The following is a 22128-nucleotide window of genomic DNA, read 5'->3' on the forward strand; positions in this document are numbered from 1 at the left end:
CCACAGCATTCTGGTATGCACGGGTGATGAAGGCAACAGGTTACTAGCTACACCATCTCAAATACTAGAAGCTGACAGCTGTGTGACAACTGCGTGGGTATCCATATGGTGTTATATGATGAATTTTGTATTTGAGAAGTCTAGAAAATTACATACGAAAAAGTAAGTTTATCACAGTGTATATAAGCAAGGCAGTATTTGACGGGAAAAGGTAGCATTCTTTTATTAGATCTACTGGTGTACGCAAAAGAAACTGAAGCCCTTCTGCAGGTCTAAAATAGAAACAGCAATCTCCAAAGCTAAATTTAAACTGAGAACAAGTATATTCTGTGTTTAAGAAGACTCAATAAATCTATAGAAAACCTCAAGTATTTCCCAAGGTAGAGTCCATCTCATTTAGGTTTAGCCAGCTAAGAGTTACATATCCACTGTGCGTTGTCAAGGCTTTCCCCACAGCTAGTAAAAGCAGGGGAGGGAGGGAAGATTCAGCCAGAAGGTTACTGATTTTAACCATTTCCAGATGGTATGAATTGCTTTTGGATGTTGGGCTCTCTCAATTTACATAAAGTAGCAAGATCAGTTATGTAAGACCTATGCACTGAAACAGTGGGTGAGATTAATTCCACTCAAGTTACTTGACTTTGCAGCCCTTCAGTCTGCATGTTTTATTTTTTCACTCATGTACAAACTTTTATGCATGAGCGTGTTTAAGGTACATTTCAGAAATAGTGACCAACACTAGTAACTTCAGAGATACTACCTTCTCTGTATCAGTTGTCTTTGAGTTCCATTGCTACATTAATATCATCACAGTCCATTGGATTGTGTTGTAATACACACGCCAGAAACACAAATAAAGTATTCCCAACTGTGCCTCTGAAGTAAGAACATCTCCGTTGCCAACATAACTGTGCAGCGTCAATTCCCACATCCCACAAAGCAACCTGGCATAGCTAACAGCAAGACCAGAATTTCTGAAGCTCATCCTTCTTCTTTCACCTGCACATTAGAGAATAAAGTACATGTTCTCTGGTGAGTATCTTCATGAAGCTCTAAGTAGCTCTGCTATAAGCTTTATATTTCCTTTTCCTGGTATAGTTGAAGGTACTACCTGATTTCAATGAAGCTTTAAACAACTTGCAAAGAAGGCCCCATTAGAAGTAGCTCCTTTCCTTACATTAAGCTTGCAGAAGAACATTTCAGATAAGATCCTTCAGTAAGAGCACAAAGATTTACATGAGAGGTTGTCATAAGAAAAATATGGATTTAGAATGTATGTTATACATTGATCTCCTAGAGCTATATTTCTCTCAGTTCCAAGGCACTATAAAGATTCATTTAAACAAAAAAAGTGGAAGAAAAAGGAACAATTGGAAAAGCTTTAGCATTCTTTGTGGAGTAAAGATTTCAAATATTTTACTTAGTAAAATTTCTCATTAATAATTAATAACAGTACTGTTACTTCAGATTTGATCAGAAGGATACAAAATATTTAAGATTACTGCAAAAATCCAAAAGTTAGAACTGTACAAGTAAGCTTAGAGCTTCATTGCAGTACTTGGTCTAAACTAGATGCAGATATGAAAAACAAAGCTTCTTCAGAGGAAGGTTGCCTTCTGTCCTTTGTAAACTGATATAGTAGCAAGACTTCTGCTGGTACAGAGCATAAACAATAGCTCTAACAACAGTTTGTTGACTAGCATTTGTGTTTTAATGTACTAAATCTGACTTGGTTTCATTATAACAGGATTCTGGATGTGATTTTTTTTAAAAAAAAACACCACCAACATTTCAATAGAAGATTATATAGCCAAAGCTCTGGGTGTGACGAGTAACATAGAAGAACATTAACAAATGAATCATCTATTACTCTAAACACAGTTAAAATCCTCATTGAAAAAAAAAAAAAGAATCAGTCTCCCCACACAGGCTTCATTCAGTTAGTACAGTGTGAATAGTCAACTATTGTCCCCTCTTCAAAAAAGAAGAGGTGGCCTTGAAGAATGTTAATGTTTTACCTACCCTAATCTAAAAATCAAGAGGAAAAACACCAAACAAATCCACGGACAACAGATCCCTGGACCTAATTATTCTTTTACTTTTGTCTTTCCACAGATTTATTCTTTGCAAGAATAAGCCATGCCCTCATAATTTATTTCCTAGCCAAATATTTTCAGAAAAGGCATGTTCTCCCATTGAAAAAATCTGGGACTTACTGTTTACTGTAGAAATAGAGCTATCAAAATTAAATAGACTGTTCATTTTCACTTTTTTTTTTTCTTTTTAATAGCTCAGAAGCAGTAAAAGGTTGCCTTTCTTCACACAACCACGTTTAGGGAAAAAGCACAAGAGACTTTAGCAATGAGGATAAATTTTTCAGAAAGTTCCTGAAACATGATCTTCAGATAAAGAGACAAGTGAAAGCTGAGAAAATATAATCACAAGACTTCAGTTGTGAAGTTTTTTTATTCATATTTTGATTAAAGTCTTGTATGCTCCTGCTGAATACTTTGATAAAACAACAGAATCATTGCCATTCATATTTCATATTGAGGCACAAGTGTTCAGTGCTCCTCGTATTCATAATATAAAAAGAACCAGCATAACAGTGTGCTAACTAGCACATATAAAAACCTGCTAAGAGGCAACAGAAGGAATGGGCTCATATCAGAAAACTGATAAAGTTTCTAAAACTGACCAGAAGAGACCATTTGCTGTAACGCATTAACTAAACAAATGTGTGTATACCCTTCTGCATGGCTCTGTACATGTACGCATGTGAAATTGGAAGGATGTTGGTCAATCAACAGAAGCTGATCTTCAGTAATATAAATTAAAAACTATCCATTTCATGGAGAACTATAGTGAACAGAAAGTGAGAAATACTATAGACAGGCTGATCTCCCTTGATTTGCTTCTCTGATGCTGACATCTTCTGAGATCTCTATTTTATGTGACCTGGGGAACCTGGATGAAGGCGGGCACTACATCCCAGAATTTCTAAACAGAAATACCACCCTGTCCCTCATCCTTTTTTTTTTTTTTTTTAAAAAAAAAAGAAAAACAACCTGCTAGAGTCCATGGAATAGATGTTGTTTGGCCTCTCTTAAGCTTTCTTAAAGGTCATGAGTGAATTTCCTGTTGATTCTCTTTTGCTCCCCAAATAGTTTCGATTCCTTAGCACTACAGCAACATTTACAGCAGTGGAAGCATGAAAGACTTGCAAAACCAGAGCAGGTTCAGAACTCAGGCTGCAATTCCACCAGATACTATCTTATATATGTTTCTTAACACCATTCTTTACTAGCTGATGCTCTGAGGGGGGGAAAAAAAAAAAAAAAGCTACACACCACTCGGATGAATTTTTCACACAGTCACAGGAAAATTGATCCTGTAGAAGCAGCATCTAGTCAGCTTTGCTCTGCAGATGGCATTGCCTGTAACATATTTCTGTGTATCAACATGGCATTACTCCATCTCTGTTGGAAATGTTAATTGATTTCAAGAAGAGAGCTTGCCTCCTGGTCAAGATGTGCATTGTCAAAAGAAGAAGTAGGTGTAACCAGCCAAACAAGTTTTTTTGGTCCTATAGAATTTCATCTTTCCACACCTCAGTGCATGATTACACTTACATGTCACCTGCCTCTGTTATACCTGAAAACCTCACAATTTAAAAAAAGTCTCTCAACAGCCCAAAGGAAAATTGATAATGAAGGTAACCTTGTTCAGCCAAGGTTAAGTCTAAGAAAACTACTTCACAATTAATTTTCAGCACACTGGAATCTGTGGTAGTCTTCTGTTATTAGAACTGTATGTAAAAATGTGTTTTAGACACACCATTTGGGAAGAAGTTCTTCTCAATAATATAAAGACTGTTTGTGGACTGAAAGTTTAAGAGATACAACAGCACCCAAACTAAGCTTTCTCTCTCAAAGCATTTTATGGTCAACTGATACTTAATTGTTCAATAAGGCAGCACAATGCTTTACTAAGAACTGAAAACAGAATAACAACAAACTTTTCAGAGAACATATGAATTTGTGCACCTTTTTTCTGCTGCAGAAGTATGTAACAGATCAGGGTAAGTATGAATAGGATATTGGGGAAGGCACTGAGAAGGATACGCACACAAGCGTGCACAAGCACAAGAAGAAACTGCACGACAAGGTTTCAGGAATAATTTTTATTGATAACAGAGAAGGCTGTTCCCAGGATGGTGCTCCAATAGTAAAATTGAGGAAAATATTATGCCAAGCCCAGAACGTTGCAGTACAGCTGACTCACCAGCAGACCCTGAATCCCAACAACAGGAAGATACCGACAAGGTTGCAGCTTATAACATACACCATCCTTTCTCCTGTTAGCCCATCAAGGAAACAAAATTATAGACATACATTTCAAACACAAATTCCAAACAAGAAAAAACAGATAACAGACTAATGGAAGCTGAAGTAAGCAAGATTGAGGCTAAGGATCATCCCATAACAACGGACAACTACTAAACATAAAATATATACAAAAGATGTAAGAACTAGTTTGTCACCACCACCAAGAGGAACTCCAGAGATGTAGCAAGGACCTGACAGCTACCTGCCCTTGTCCTCCGATCCTGCACATTGGAGATACTGCCCAAATCAGATACTGCCTATGTGGGCATACACACACCTTTATACTTCTAAGAGTGTGGGTATGAGAGTACAAGTGAATGAAATCATGAAAGAAGGGGTGTTAATGAGTACAATAATTCCACTTCAAGATCCTGCCAATATTCAACTTCCCATTCTGTAAGATTTACACTGAATTTTGTTATACTAATCTTTCTGTGCTGCAGTACTCTACAGAAATTAGTATTCACATGGAGGAAGAAATAGAAGATGCTTTATCAAAGTTTTTAAGGCACAAGCAACTACAAACTGGAGAACAATGCTGCTATCTATTTCGAACAGAGTTACCTGTGCTGTTGCGAAACAAATCCTCACTTTCCTACACATCTGGAAAAACGAAAACAGAATTCCATAAAGTGGGTGATTTTTCATAACGTGCAAAGGTAAGCCATCGTGTTGTAAGGTGTTAGGATTTAAAAGGGACTTGCATGAAGATTGGTTTAATTTAGCAATCTAAGCTAAAATAATTCGGGGATAACATAATAACAATGCAGATACTTTATAAATCCAGAGGGTGTTTTGGTTTTCCTATTAAACTAGAAGCAGCTTAAATAGAACGGGAGAAGCTACCATGCAATTGGACTATTCTTTATCAAAAGCAAGTAGCAGACTCATCGAGCTTTATTGTCCAGGTACAGCTAAACACAGCAAACCAGAAGTATGTGTTCTGGAGAGTTTCAGAATTGTAATATATGTATAAGGGATACATATCAAAGAATGCTTCCAGTTCTGTGCGAACCTGCAACAATTGCTATCAGCTGAAGAACCACCGAGCACTATGCAGTCTTAACAAAACGGCCTCTGTTCTAGAGCTCAGTCTGCCCTCCCACTGTATCCAAAATTTCTTCATCACCATACTCTGATGCAAGGCTTGTCTAGTCCATTAGGCTTTTAGCTGAGATCAGACACCGCATATGGTAAGTGCAATTATTAAGTTCTTTGCATGAAATTTTACACATTTGTACACATTTCAAACAGCTGTAACGTTATAAGTGGAAACTACTTTCCTTTTTTCCCCCATTTATTGTTATGCAGGCTTTGAGTAAGAAGTAAATACAGCTATACTTGAAAAGAAATAACATATTCCAGGAATTTTTATTCAAAAAGAATAGAAAGTTTTCTATATTTTTAGGAGGGCATTCCACCAATTAGGAGTTACACAGAACTGAGTAATAAAGGAAAATTAAAGTACTTTAACCAGGACATTCAGAAGGACAATTTATTTATTTAAAAACCACACTGTAATCCTTACTGATGAAAAAATACGTGTGCCAAGAAGAGCCTATAACTTCCAGATTAAGTGAAATGCTGGGAAAGTTTTCACTATTATTGTTAATATTTTACCTACACTGTCACATGTTCCTTTTCCAGGACTCCTGTCTTAAAAAAAGGCTTTAAATTCACAAAAACAATTAAGAAAATAAGTTAATGTAATTGGTACATTCAAGACACTTTAGTCTAGTAACATTTTAGATCAACTTAGCTTCTACAAATAATTTTGAAAGCCAACTAGATGATCCAGATCCATTTTTACCATGGTACATTTAATAAACTACAGTGGTGATCCTCTCAAAAACTGAAGTGTGCTCTATTTTACTGGCCTTTATCTAAATACATGGAGCATCCAGAGATCAGTGATTAACCTAGTGCTCTTAGAGCTGCTCACACGTCCTACAAAAGTTTACAAAGTCCACAAGAATCCCTTGCAGGAAAACAATTAGCCTAAAATTTAGAAAAACAATTTTCTTTGCATCAATTATGCTACACAGTAATTTGCAATCTGATGACAAGACTAGACTGTAATCCAATATTCAAGCAAGTGCATGCTACTACAGATGTAGTCCTATAATTAGCCATATGTTGTTCCTTCTCCCATATATTAATTTGCATTAGCTATAAATTCCCTAGCCTGCACCACTACTTTCCTAATGATCCAAGACCCTACATCAAGTCTCAAATCCTCATCAATTTCAATTTCTTCTGCTGTTGCTTCTAAGAAATACTGTAGTCAGGTTCTTAAACTTTAATTTTCAGCATAACATTTTCACTTTTTGCAAGAAATAATAATTTGTATGGATAGTCTTGCTTTGTGTGCTCATCACATCTGCACTTAAGATTTCACTTACAAGTGCATTAGAATGAACAGCACTACAAGCTGTTTGCAATTAAGAGCCATTAGGGGCAGCCACAGAACACACTGCTGCAGGTCTGAATATGATTCCCATATTAATACAAGTATAACTATACATAATCCATTTGCAGATGGAAGTATGCATCAATTACTAAGGAGCATGTTTATTTATTGGCAATATTCCAAGGAAAAGTGTTATTTGCGGCATAAGCAGTAACCTTTCGCTTAGCCAAACCAGTACCCATAGCAGGAATTCATGCAGTGTATTCTGTAAAAGACTATCAGAAAGGCATGTGGTTTCTTTAAGAAACAAAGCAAAGCAAAAAGTGCAACAGATGCCTGGTTAATCTAGAGCCATTAGTGTGACAAACTGGAAGAAGCTGCATGACTAAAAGAAAAACAAATTACCTATCTTTGACTTAATTTAAACCAAAACCCATCAGTAATACATTTCACCTATCATTCCCAAGGCAAGATGAACCACTCTTGTTATTTTTAACTCGGGCTTCTATGCCTCCTTCAGTTACCTGCACTACTGGAGTATAAGGGTGATCACCTGTGTCTCTCCCTTCCCCCTTCTTGTGTTGAAGATCTGCAGCATCAGGTCTTTCTGCATCCCAGATTTGTGCTGCATGAAATTCCATTACCCAATGTTACCATCGCCAAGCCAACTTAAGCCATTCTAATTTGTGGCACTGAAAGTAACACCCTCCCACTGTACCACTTTAAATTCAACATACCTGAAAAAAAAAAAAAAATCTTAGTAACCCCTTCCACACCAAGTTCATTTCTCCCCCCTGAAAGCACACTCATCTTTCCCCTGCACCTTCCATTTCTAATTTAGCCTTTGGAGAGAAAGGAGGGAGGGAACACCAGTTTTGAATACTGAATATTGCCCACATCTGAACAGGGTTCATAACATGACCAGTACAAAGAAGGAGGTAAGGGAATGGAATATCATACAAGGGACCTTTCATAGAGCAGTCTGGATTGTCACAAAAGACTCAAAGGGAAACAACACAACTGCAGACATCAGAGCAGCACTGTTCCATTGATATGGCTACAGACAGACTGACCAATGTGAATAATGAAAATCATTAAATTTAATGCATTTATTTTAATGCCTGCTTTGTACAACCTGGCCAGGTCCTCTTAAAGAAATCATTGCATGTGACTGAAAAAGATATCAAGAGTTCATATAAAAAAAAAATAGAAATCCTTGAAATACAGTATACCTTAGCCATCTATAGCAGAATTAACAAACAGAAGACAACATAACACAACAAACGCAATGAAAAGGAGACATGGGACTACCTTACTTTATCTTCTTGTCCTATATAGCCTTAAAAGTGTGAAAAACAAATGTTTACTTCAGTTAATCCCAGGACTCAGACTTCTAGGAAACTGGGACAACACCAAACAGAGAGATCTAACTTTTTCCACAGGAGTAGGTGAGTCATTTTAGAGTTGGATAGCTTCCTCAAAATTAGTGTTTTAATGGTTTTTATTAAGAGATATCTTATGAAAGAACTCTTTAAAAAAGAAATTGCAGAAAGATGAGACTTGGGAATAAGACTTTAAGAAATAAAAGGCAGCAATCGTGATACAGAGAATATTATAGCCCACCTTGGGGGTGAGACGGGAGGAGAGACCAAACAGCCAGCTGTCTTCTCAACCTGTGGGATCTCAGCAACTTAATTTCTACTCTCCATTCTGCACACCTATCTGATGTTTGGAGCAATAGCAGTACATAGATGAATCTTCCACTTAGTTTAATATAAATCAGGACTTCATTGACATCAATGACATTTAAAACATATTAATATAATGCTAATCTGATTGTTTCCCTCTGCCACAGGGAACTGAGAGGACTATGGAAGAAGCTCAGGTTCAGGTATAGACAAATGCCAAAATGCATCAATGAAAAAATGAAAGCTTTAGAAACTTTCAAAACCACATTAGCACCTACCCTGCACAGCAAGAAGTTATAGGTGTTCATTGTATGTAATTTATATACACGTATAGAAAAGCGATAACTGAAGTGCATTAGCACTAATCAAGCTCGCCTCTCACTGCTGCACTCAAGGGAATGCCATGGAGACAGAGTATGGAAGCCCATGAAAGAAATACTGTATACTTAATATTTCAAACCAGAATTCTGTAAGGAATTCAAAAGGTTATTCATTGCCTAATGGCGATGTTGAAACAAATGGTTATTAAAGAGTTAATAGGATTTTCAGCACTACATCTTGCCTAATAGCTCTGTTTTTCTCACATAATACTCAAGATGGATTCTCAACTCTGCCTACTGCAAGCATTTACTACTTGCACACTCACTTCAAAAGCTCAATACAGGTCTCATGTTCACTATGTATTTCACACAAGTTTTGGCACAAAACACATCAGTGAGTTGGTGCTTTAGTTGGTGCAATAATCCTCCATAGGTAAGCTGCTGAAAGAAAATGGTATGCTCCACAGAGATTTGCCCTTGGCCATGATTAAAACCAAAAATCTTGCCACAGAGCCAAAACACATTTGATTAGTAGTAAAAGCAGCATTGCTAATTTTCAATTACATACCGAAATCAAAGAAAAAGATCAGCAAAAAATTTGAGGGTGTAACCAGAGGCAGCAACGAGAGCGCCATAGTAACAATGCAAGAATACATGGCATCTTAGACATAAATCAGTAGGATTTGGCACTGTACTTTTTACCTGGTTTCAGGTGAAGGATAGTTATATGTAAACTGATTTTATACAAAAAAATGCATAAGGACAGAATACTTTACACAGTATACAGAAATATCAGTTAATACTTTTAACAGTATGCACAGCCAAGTAGAAGACTTAAAGGACAGATGGCTTTAGGCACAGGATAACGTAATAAAAAAAATACACTGCTGGCATAATCTGTGCTAGAATATTCTGGCAGTGACTTCCCAGTAGCACTGTACCAATTAGAGACTGTGAATACTGTGGGGAGTATCACAACATGCCTGCCCTGTTTTTAGTCCCTTGTTTACCTCTAACAAAGCCACTTTTAAGATATTGAGCTAGATGAACTCATCTGACTGAAAATGACCATCCTTGTGTATGTCACAGTAGTAGATTGGGAAAAGTCTATGCATTACTCAGCTTTCAGCTTTACTCTGAAATGATAAAACTGAGTGCTCAAAATGCTCCTAACATGACTCAAATTTCGCTGGAAGGTTCTAATTTTGAAAGTCAATCATATATGAAGAAATACAAATATTTAAAACATGCTTTGCCTGAATTGAATCACTTGCCACATAATGCTAAATGCTCTGCATTATTATCTTCTATTGCTTACCACTGCACTCTGTTTTCCATAACTCTTAACAGCAGTACTTTCACATTTACCTTCAGACCAATCATTAAAAAGCTGAGTAGCAATATTGTACCTAGTATCTATCTTTGTCAAAACCAGACTGAAACACCTCTCCTTAACTCCCTACTCACAGTTGCTTTGAGGTCTGTTAATCGGCTGTTTCTCAAATTCACACTGCTTTAAAAATTATACAGAAACATTGATTAGAATCTCATGCAGTTCTCAGTCATATAAGAAGATTATCACATATATGGCTTCCCTCATCAGCGACATATGATCAAAGTAAGAAATTTGGTTTGTCTGACAAGACTTACTTCCCACAAATATATATCTATCCTTTTGTTCTTGATTAGTGATAAACTTTTCCATTGCTAAGCCTTGGAGTGATGTGAACTTAAGTGTCTTCTGCTGTTTAGATAATCTTTCCAAATATTGGTACAGTCTTTTAGAATTATCACAGTTAAATACAAACACCAAGAACCAGAAGCTTCTGAATAAGCACAGCTAGTATTCTGGGCTTCAAATACCAGACAGTGCTAGTTTCTGCTCTAGCTGAGTAGTCAAAATCTGAAATCAGCTCATGCTACCTCCATCATATGAAAGATTATAACGTTGAGGGGAAAAAATTGCAGACAACAAATCTGTGCTCATTTTGGGAACCCAGATTTTTCATTTACTTATAATTTCATTTCTCAGTCATCCAAACAGTAACTACTGTCAAATCAGTAAAATCCAAAGTAAAAGAAAAAAAGTTGTATCCATTTCAGTACAGAAGATAATACCAGAAAAAAAGTTAAAGATAAACTGCAATGAAGACTATATTCTTTGGTCCAAGCACTTGGCTTAACACATAGTGGAGAACTAAGGAACCCTGAAAGCCAGATCCAAAGGAAGAATATCAGAAAATACAACACACTGAAGATAACCACAACTTTTACAAACAAGTACACTTACCTTTTAACTTCGACACTAAAGAGAAACTCATTAACATAAAAAGAAGGGTTAGCAGATTTCCAGTGAGAAGAGCTACATTAATAACATCAGCAGATGTACAAGTTGGAGAAGGAATTCTAATATCTACCAGGCAAATTCAGAACTCCATTTTTATGATAACATCAGAGACGCACCAAATTTTCTGAGTATGAAGCTCCCTCATTCCCCGTGAAAGCAGAATGACCAGGTCCCAGGTACCTGTACACAAAACGCAAACATCACGGGAAACAAACAGGAAGAACTAGGAGTCACTGTACAGTTACAGAAATATGCGTTACCTGAACTACCTGTCATCCTAGATGATGAAATCACTCATTAGGTTTACAGAAAATGTGATGGGATAGCCTGCATGACCAGAGCACTGCCATGAACAGACAACAGGGTATTGTGAGGAAGATGAGCTAAGAAGTCAAGGAGATTCTTGCAAAGGAAAGGGAGGCTTGAATGCATGGACATTTGCTTTGAAATAGGTAAGTGTCTTTGTTTAGCCCACACCTGGGGCTAAACAATAAGCAGTTGTTCTATCACCCAATGTCCCTTCCCCAACTGAGAAAGGGAATTGGGAAAAGGAGGGAGACTCGTGGGTTAAAATTTTAAACAGATTTAATAAAATAAGAAAACCAATATCAATGGTAATACAAAACACACAAAATTATACTTAGCCCACAGAGTGCTGTCAAGTCACTACAGGGATATCAATTGTTGAGAAGAATGAGAAAAATGGAAGGGAGAAGAGAGCAGAGCAAAGAGCCCCACCCCTCCCCAGCAGCTCTCTCATTTCTAGTGAACCTGACATTAATGTTATACAATACACCTGTGGGCCAGCCTGGGTCAGCTGCCCTGGCTTTCACTGCTAATGGCCTTGATCACCATACCACGGCTGGCCACAAACTGAAACAAAATGTAACAGAAAAGTGATTCTATAAATTTTATCCCCACAAAACCAGGACAGGAAGAAACAAATCAAAGGTTTTTGCATGAGTGTTAGAAGACAGAACAACACAGGTGACATTAGGGTGGACATCTGCTTCAAAGCACCTGATCAAGAGAGCAAGATAGATAAAGCCTTCTTCAGAGAAGCCTTACAATAAAGTCAAGTTTTCACAGAGGACTTAGAGCACTGCAGCATCTGTTAAAAGAGTAATACACCATGATGAAGACAATCAGGAGATTTTTGGAAGATGCAGAAGGCAATTTCTTGACACAGCCAACCAATGAACCAATAGGAATGTGAAGGCTGATGATAACCTAAGAGACAGTGACAATGTGTAGCGCCCTGACCAGAAGACCATTGTACACCAAGAAGTTAGTGATTCACATAAGAGTTCACCTGAGAAAGCCCAGGCCTGTGCTGTGCTGCACAAATCCCTTGGATGCAGGACAAAGTCATCTCGGGAGCTGCAGGCAGCTCCTGCTCAGCACCTGCGCTTACATCACTTGCATGGCCTTGCCTTTAATCTAAAAGTACAGCAAGAAGTTCTCACATCAACATCCATTCTGTTTGACAGTATAAATGATTAATAGAGTTTTCTTGTAAGAAAATCCTATAATAGCTTGAATAATGAAAATGGGGTAACCCCTTCTTACAGACATGGTCTGCACAGTATGCTGCACCCTGATCAGAGGCCCATTTGATGCTGCACGACTCAAGGTTCCCAGCATCTAAAGGCATGTAAGATCACCTATGTCATTTTTAGTCTATTAAAGCTAGCACTATAAAGAAATAGCACTTTAAATGACAATTTACAGAGTCTGAGTACCTTTCTTACTGGGATTACAACAGACCAGCATCTCCTGATGCAAAACACCATGATATAGTGGAATTTAAGACCCTGAAAGAACTAAGCAAGATGGGACAGCAGAATTACAGCCCTGGACCTTCACAAGAACAGATTTCACCTTGTTGAAGGATCTGCTCAGAGAAAGCCCTAGAGGGTAAAGGGGTCTAGAAGGGCTGGCTGTCACGGGTGACTTCCTCAAAAAGCACAGGAATGGCCCACTCCAACAGGCAGTAAGCTGAGAAAAGTTTCTCAGGTTGGTCAGCATTGGTAAATGAGGAATTCCTGACTGAGCTCAAACACAAACAAGTGGTGTGAAGAGTGCAGAAGTGGAGATGGGCTACCTGGAGGAACAGAAGAACATTGGTTTCAAAGGGAAAACTAAGGAAACTGTGACCCTGCTGGTCAGTAGGGCATCGAGTAATAAAAGGCATGGAAAAGGCTGAGGTAATCAAATGAAATCTAATGATTCTGTTATATATGCATATCCATTATATTTTCTACTGAGTAAACTATACCTTTCTTTAAGAGGTCAGTAAATATTTCTTTCAGATATTCTGAGACACACACAAAACTTATCTGAAGACAATGCAAGAGTATTACTGAAGGCTCAAACAGGACAAAATTAAATACTAGGCTAAGAGGAAATTGCCTGGAAGTATTAAACCTATTAAAAAGGTTATTCTTCATTATTCTTCAATGCACTGAAGTAGCCAAATGATTCTGTAAACTAAGGTTTCTTTTTGTTTGTTTTTAATAAGGAAATTCAGTGGTGTTTATCTTAAAGAAAAAGGTCTAAAAATGTCTCATACAATAAAGAACAACCAAAACCAGACATAGTTTTAAAATAAAAGAACGGGAAAAAACATCTTATTAGGCAGGAGATGTTGTACATACAAGAACAACTGGCATTAAATTTCTAAATCATTAAACTGCATCCCCTTAGACTCCAAGGACTCTAATAACACAGAGCACATAGCAAAAGAAAGGATAAGTCTAGGAGGTTTACATAAATTTCTTTTGTGCTTTTAGAGAATTTGCACCATCACACACCTTCCAGCACACCTAGCTAGCCTAAAAACCCCTCATAATTTATACGTACAAATATATGTATACAGGTATCTTCCTTTTTGCATATTTTCAGTGTTTTTTCCTGCAAGTTTCTGCCCGCTCCCCACACCAGCAGGTCTAAAAGTGGAAAACCATCAGCTACAACACTTTGTTATTTATATAATGATCAGCTTTAGGTGTCTAGGTGTTTCATGCTCATTTCTTAAGATGCAGTCTATTCCTTATTTAATGGATAATAATGAAATCCTGCTCTGAAGAAACGAAATTACTTTTTTTTTTTTTAGACTTGCATCCGAGTCCTTCTCAAACACTCAACTGAACACTGATAAAACCCTGGCCTAGATAAAGTAAACCACTATGCATGCTCTGCAGATGGGAACTAAAGCAGAAATTAGAATCACTGCTTTCAAACTAGACACACAGCATTAGCAGAACAGCTATGGTTTGACTGCCTGCTAGTATGAATCCTTTCTCCTCTCCAGCCTAGCCCAGTGGCGAGCTCTGACTCATTCTAATGAATGACCCTCTGTTCAATGTCATCATCTTGTCTACTTAGACACAGTCTCCACTTATCTCAGTCATCCAAGGATGTATTCACCTCATTTCTACAAACTCCTCCTACTTGCAGCTACAATTCTCAACAATCTCCCCTATATACACAGCTTATTATCTCACAGTGTATCAATACATTCCCTTTTCACACAGACTTTCAGCTTAATTTTTTCCTCTACGCTTCTTTCTTCAGTGTGCCTGTCTTTGGACACCTACGGCTTTCCTACAGCACTTTCCTATCATTTTGTTGATTTTTAAGTCACAATATTGTCCTATTAGCTTTGCATCTGATGTCAGAGTCCTCCTAATACTTGTTCCTAAGTTCCTATTAGCAAAGGATAACTCTGCATGAAGCTGCAAGCCCACATAGCAAAGTAAAGGGAATAGTGGTTTTATTTAAAGGACAAATATTTGACAAGGCTTAAACATAAGCAAAGATTCTTTTCCTCAGCCATGATCTCTGACACCGCTGAACAGTTCAGGTGGTTTTTCTTTTCAGAAAAGATAGTCAAGATCCAGTAAATAAGCCAAGACAGCCTATTTTAATAGTTTGTGAAAATAAAATGTATTTCCAGTATTCTCAAACACAATGTACTCCAGTGTATTTCCTTATGAAAAGTCATTAAAAGAAAAAAAAAAAAAAAAAAAAGGAAAAAGCTTTCCAGAACATCAGAGCTGCTTTATCTCAACATTATTTGTATTAGCTTCACATTAGAAAAAAACCCAGATAAACAAGTAATCTTTATGCACAAAGAAAAATAAGCAATAAAGGATTTGTGAAAAAAACATGCTGTATAATAATGTAAACACAGTCATTCTAGAGGAGCTACTTTAGCTTTCCTGATAATGTTCCCTTAGCAAAGAAAAAACACATCTAATAATGACAAGGTTATTTGTTCCTTATGCCATTCTCTCCAATTTAAATCCATATACACATGCCAATGAAATGCACTGGGGCAAAAAGCTACATATTTGTCGAAGCACTAGTGGATTATATGTCAGAAAATTGTTGCAATTAGGGACCAGCTCCTCATTTCACACAAAACTTACCCTCTCACCAATACAATGGAAATACATTGACTTACAATAGTTGAGAATTTGATCCTGGCATGTTGCTACTATTTATAAAGATGAAAATAAATACTCCTGCATTAAAATACTTACACATAATTGCCAGCTTTGCACAAAAAGAAAAACAGTACATACTGAGGGAACATGACCAAGGATGGCCTGGTATATACCATACATAGATTAAAAATGCTGCAACAGTCTCGAGTTTTTTATGCTGTTTCTGGACTTCTTATGTGATGCTGAATAGACTTACTATGTAATGCACTCCAAGTTCAACTGTGCTACCTGCAGACAGATCATGTGGAAGAACTTCTTTCTTTCTTCATCCATACTAAAAAAAGGATGCCCATCAGCAGCCAAACAGTAAAAAACCCCACATCTCCTTGCATTTCTAGGAAATTCTGTTAAGGCTTCATGGAAGTGAATTAAATCTTTGTTTTCCTGTACAAGTAGGAAAGTTGTACTAAAAAACAGTTCCAGATCAAGGAGAACAGCTACACATACCATCCTGCAACATGTTTTTTTTTTTCTTCCTTTGTTTACAAGTAACTTTTCTTAATGCACAATCTTTGTTATCATAGTTTGGTAGAAGTTCCCATTTTGAGCTAATTAGTGACTGGTTTTAGGCCTCATCTAAAACCCACCCATTTAGTTTATCACGTCTTTGAAGGTAGCAGGAATTAGAACCTTTTCCCCTTTTCTTCCTCCCTTTCCCTTCCCATTAGGAGGGTGTCCCTCTACAACTTCAGTTGTATCATGTTCATTCCAGTCAATGATCAATATTAGAGCCTTAAAATTTCTTTCTATAATTTGGATCTTTTCTGTCTGGATCTGGAGCAAACAGGCAGCATCTTTTCACATCCTCAAGCTCCAATTCATACTGTCCCTCCAGCTCTCTTCCTTTATAGCCACTTCTCCTCCATATTTAAAGGAATAAGCCAAGTTAAAAAATAATTAAATCCATCAAAAAAGTAGAAACTAGAAAATAATTCTATTTATGATGATGCCTATAATTAAACATGAACTTAACTCTTGTGGCAATTATTAAATGTTTTCTTAACAAACCTTGCATATCTAGGCAACAAGCAGGACATGTCTGCGCTGAATCTGTGCAGTGCTTTGCAAAAGAGGTGGGGACAGGTCTCTGTCAATATATTTTACCAAGGTGTAAAAGGAATAAGTTATGACGACAAACAGCCAGAGGCAGGACGGGAAAAAAGATGTATGTCAAGTTTAACTTTTAGATAGTTACTCTTTTTTAGTAAAACAGATAGCCCCTAAAGTCATCTGTTCTTAGAGGTTGGGTGCAGCTGGTTTTAAGTGAGTGAGAATCATAAATCAGTAAGCTTAAAATAGCAACATACCTCACCTTTTTTTTCATGTCTCCAAATACTGGAAACCCTAGGTCTTGGTAAACCCACTTGCTAGAAGCTTTAATAAATACGTTTGCTTTAGAACTTCAATACAGTTGTTTCCATTAAGCTTGAAGATGCAGAAAAAAAAATGGTGTGACTACCCAAAAATTTAGATCCTCACAAGCCACTCAGCGTCCTTACACAGGCTGTAGGAAGAAGCACTTCCCTCTGCTAAAGCAAAGCCTTTCCTTTCTAGTCATCTGGTACACTGTAAGGTATTCTTATAGGAACTTGGACAACAGATTACCCTGCCATTATACTATACTTTTAGAGTGCTGAACTCTTCCAGATGAGGACACGACTAGAGACACGCAGAGCTTAAATTTCACTTAGCAACGCAGGAAATCCTAGAAACTTCTTGAGTCTCGGTGAGGTTACCTTCCATAAAGAAGAGAGTTGCCTAGTATAAACCGCATTGTCACTGCGCAGGTGCTCTCAGACTATTCACCCTGAATTATTATCCCGTAACTATCCAAAAATATCCAATTTACTAAAGTCATTCTGTTGAACGATAGCCTCCCCCAAGCCAGACAAGGCTTCAGCTTGAGATAGGATCTTTCCAAGTTCTATTTTTTTTTTTTCCTTTTTTAACTTTAAGGCAGTATAATAGTGTAAGCCACTCCAAATATAACTATATGTCCCGTGTAAAAGTCTCTATGTGTTAAAACCCACTGCAGGAACACAGGTCCTCTGCACAGCATTAACTTTTTTCTAGAAAAAGGTATGAACTACATACAAAAACTTTTACATATTCTTGAATTACTACAAATTATTCTATGATTCTGAAATGTTTTGCTTCAGAGAAGTAGAAATTATTTGGTTATATGACTACACTGCAGTTCCAAAGACAGCAAAGTAGTTCATGTTAGAGTTCCCTGTTGATGAGCAGCAAGTTCAGATATATCCAACTACACAGTAGTTAAAATAGTGTAAAGAGGTTGCCAGACGACTTTTTTGTCTGAAACAGGTTTTTTTTTCTTTCCTTTTTTAGTTCTTCCTCTCCCAAATTTAAATCAACAAGCATAAAAGTCAGTGCTTTCTTACTGCAGTTTGATTCTCCAACAGCTGTAGAAATTCCACATGGATCCCACTCCCTCTGCCTGCCCCAAGACAGGTAAGTGCTTATACAGCAGTATTTGGCAATTAATTTGACATTCTAATTGAGACTGCTTGAGCGTAACCTGCATTCCAAAACAACTTTTTTCTTTTTTAAAAACTTTCTTAGTTGAGGTTAATGAAACATTAGTAATACTTCATATATTTCAGACAAATATTAAACACCAAAAAATGGAGGTTTGGTACTAGATGTAGTCATTTCCTCTGACAGTATTGCAATTAAAAAACTGAATAACTGACTACAAGGAAAAGCCCACTCCAGCTGCCATACCTCATACATAGTAACATCTCAGTTCTCATCAAAAGTCATTGTTTCACTCAAATACAAATATTTATCTGACTTAAAGCAATTTACTTGCCTTGTGTCTGCATTTAAGTACAACACCATAGGCTCCTGAAACAAAGAAGAAAAGAGATAAACCATCTCAAAACAGGAAAAAAAGCAGCAAGATAAAACAGTCTTCAGTCATCTCCTGGCTATAGAAATAATATTGTTACCAGTATTATTATCCAGAACTTGCACATACAGGTACTGTACTAAATTTCTGAGCACTGAAACAATTTTATAAAAATTGCTTGAAAGTAAATGGATTTTAAAATGCTGAAATTATTTTTAAATACACTTGCAGAGAAGTTTGATAACTTACATCTCCCCACTATCACTACAGAGGAATTACTATAGTAAACTTTAAAAATACCAAACACCTCCTTCCCAAAACACAGAACTGTCCCATTTCTCTTTTTTCTTTCATCTTCCAAACTTCTCCTTCCATCTGAGAATGGCATTAGAAGGAGCTGTAGAGAATAAACTGATGTTTCTTAAGATTTGCATGCAAGCAGTATTTTCTAAATGAAAACTTATTTCCATCAACAGAACTAAGTCAAATCTATATAAAATTCTAATTCATTTTTTATTAAGATACTACTTACCTTCACCTACAACCCCAAGGATCTCAAATTTATTCATCACATTACCAATGTTAGGAATCTTCATCAAGACAAATTCCTCTTACGGTGAGAGCCACAAAACATGGCACAATGGGAATCGTCCAAAGATTTTGCAAAAGGCAATTGTGAAAAGGCTCTTGGGGAAAAAAAAAAATCCACTTTGATCAACCAGACTTCTTACACCCTTTCTTAATTTCTAAGCAGTCAGTAGCTTCCTAGGAGAAAGAAGAGAAAAATAATGTAATTAGTACTTTGTTTTATTCCAGTAAGAGAGAACAGTGGTATATATACATCATACCAATTTTGTCTAACAATTGTAACAGACAATTAATTTACATCTACATTTTATGATCAAGAGAGCTTAGCAGCATGTATAATGGACAGAACCTATTGAGAACATATATCTGACAGAACAGCTGGCCTTATAATCTCATACTTAGGATGTCTATTACAATAATAACTAACTAATATAAAGTTTTCTACAGGACAGAAGCAAACAAAAAAGGTGATAGGAACTACCTCAATGAGCAAAAATACACCTATAACTACTTATGTTCTCAGTTTGGTGTATGTTGACAGCTAGGTATAAAAACAAATTGTGTTTACTCAATTTATTATCTGTCTACTGTAACGAAGGATAAGGTGAAAAGAACTCTAGAAAATAGAAAATAGTCTTCTGCTACTATTTTCTGTGATTGTTTAAGAAAATAAAGGAAATTATTTGCTAGACTGACTAGCAATCAGATTTAGAGAATTATTTCCATTATCAGCTTATTTAATGGAAGTGTAATAAACAAGAAAAGTTTCAAAGGTTTTTTTTCCATGTTTTCCAAACATTGAAGTAACCTGTCAAATCAAGCAACTATAACAAAGCAAAAAGAACAAAGTTTTTTGTGTCTGTCTGTTTTAGGCTCAACACATCTCTCCTATAATCTTAGAAATCTGATAAACTAAACACACCAAAGTTTGGTTTTGCTCATTCAGACTGCATATTTTCCCCCCAATATTAAAGGCATACATCCCCACATTCAAAAATGGGAAAGAGGCTAAAATAGTGCCACCGTGAATCAGAAATATGTCATTTCCACAGTTGAGTGCTCCAAGAACAGGAATACTCATGAGGAACACGATGGCAGGATAGAAGTTAATTCAGTTAATTAACTTGTATGTAATGGGTGAGTGTGACCCCATTATTTATCTTCATCTCACACAAACAGGAATTCTCATTGCTATTTCACCATAAGCTAGGGGTGCCGGCCAAAAGCCCTGTGGACTATGTCACGTATAACAAAAAGGACGACTCGGGGTTGGAGGGAAATCACAGCGACACTAGCCTCAGCAAGACATGGGGAGATAATTTGGAGGGTTTTGTTAATTTAGAAGCAACTTCAGAGTTAACCAACCACAGTATTTTGGAAACAAACTTTGAAAATAAAGCAGCGACTTCCAAATTAAAGGGATGGTTAGGGGCTTTGTTTGGTTTTGTTCTTAAAAAAAAGTTACTCACTCTTTAATAGATTATTTCAGTGATTTAATTTACTGTTTTAATTAATCAATTTTTTCTTCACTTGAGAATTGTATAAAATACCCTTTCCTTTCCCTTCCACACACTCTCCTCCTGTCTCATTTGGCATCTCTTTCTCACAAAAGCCTTTGAACTGTTTGCCCAGGCTTTCTGGTTACAGTAACAAACTGAGAAAGGGGCTCCTGGAAAAGCAGGAGCATCTGCTCAGTTGCACCCATCAGCATGAGAACAGAGCCCATACTGAGCTGCTTCGGCTTCCTATTGAAACAGGCTGGTGCCAGGCACACGGGCACAGCTAGCTGTCCCCACGCTGCAGCCGAGTGACAGAAACACCACTACAGAGACCTTGAGAGAACCATTAATGCCATAATATAAGCAAGACACAAGTGAACAGGTCAGCCACATTCAGAACAGCAAAAATACTTGTCCGAAAGAAACAGAGAAGATATATTCTGTTTTCTATTAGCGCTATTCAGTAACATCATTACATCCGCTACTTCAGTTCCCAGCATTATTCATTGATAAGTCTTTCCAGAAATTAGTTTGTGATAACATTCATTACTTATCTGCTAATGTTATTACCATACAGTGTCATTCTGCCTTAGACCACACAATACTTTTTGGATCTATGACAACACAGTGAAAAAGCTCATGAAATAATGTATCAACAACTCAACAAGAACGTTAGATGTGGTTTCCTCTTTCCTTCATTCATAATTTCTAAATTTCTCATAAACTACTTAAAACTATACAGGCCTGCAGCTTGCGGTCCGCTATTTTTATTTTTCTATTTTTAAGACTTCTGCAAGTGTATTCAGTACATATCCTTTGGGGGGTGGGCAGGAAGAAAGGTTAGATTTGCAGGCAGTTGACCTTCCTTTCTGAAATTCCGTACTACATCCTCTCCCCACTGATCATGTAGTTTCCCTTTTCACTTAATTAAAAATAAGAGCCACAGAAAGCTGATCCACTTGTTACACTGGTGCTGCTGGACGCAAGGCACCTACAGCAGCATTCACATGTAATTCCCTAAAGGTAAAAGCCTGTCAACTCACTTATCGATGTTCATTCACCATCAGTGATACACTTCAACTGGCCCAAAGAAACACACAAGCCAGCTCCTCCAATTCCCCCCCAAAGTGCATCATGACTGACAGCTAAGGTAATACAGATGCACATACAAGGGGACTCCCAAAAGAAAACTGCCCCTGAGTGACCCACCTCTTCTGTGCTAGCTCCAGAGTCACCTGCATGCACAACTCTGCTGAGAGCACTTCATGAGAACCTAATCTTGAAATGAAAAGGAGAGCTAATGAAAAGATGACAAGTGGCATGCAGCAGTAGTATGGATTCATACCCAAACACTTTTTGCCCCAGCTCTTTTGCCACATTTCCTCAAGCAGGGCAGTAATTCAAACTGTTTCTCCCCTGCAACATTAGCGAACTCAGACTAGCTAGACGCATCTCATGCCTAGACAAGACGTATACACTTGTTTGAGATCTTTGCTTTCAAAAGC

The 22128-nt window shown here is 37.1% G+C and overlaps 1 protein-coding gene across 1 annotated transcript in view; it reads right to left on the bottom strand.

Annotated features, from left to right (window-relative positions):
* Positions 1-19146, bottom strand: part of CDKL5 (cyclin dependent kinase like 5) — an 84218-nt gene extending 65072 nt beyond the window's left edge. Inside the window, 2 exon segments of the mRNA XM_068425456.1 lie at positions 18498-18532; positions 19069-19146. Coding sequence (XP_068281557.1) covers positions 18498-18532; positions 19069-19132 — 99 coding nt within the window. The 5' untranslated portion in view covers positions 19133-19146.
* Positions 19147-22128: the final 2982 nt, after the last annotated feature.

Source organism: Nyctibius grandis, chromosome 2, assembly GCF_013368605.1.
Source record: "Nyctibius grandis isolate bNycGra1 chromosome 2, bNycGra1.pri, whole genome shotgun sequence".
Taxonomy (NCBI): domain Eukaryota; kingdom Metazoa; phylum Chordata; class Aves; order Nyctibiiformes; family Nyctibiidae; genus Nyctibius; species Nyctibius grandis.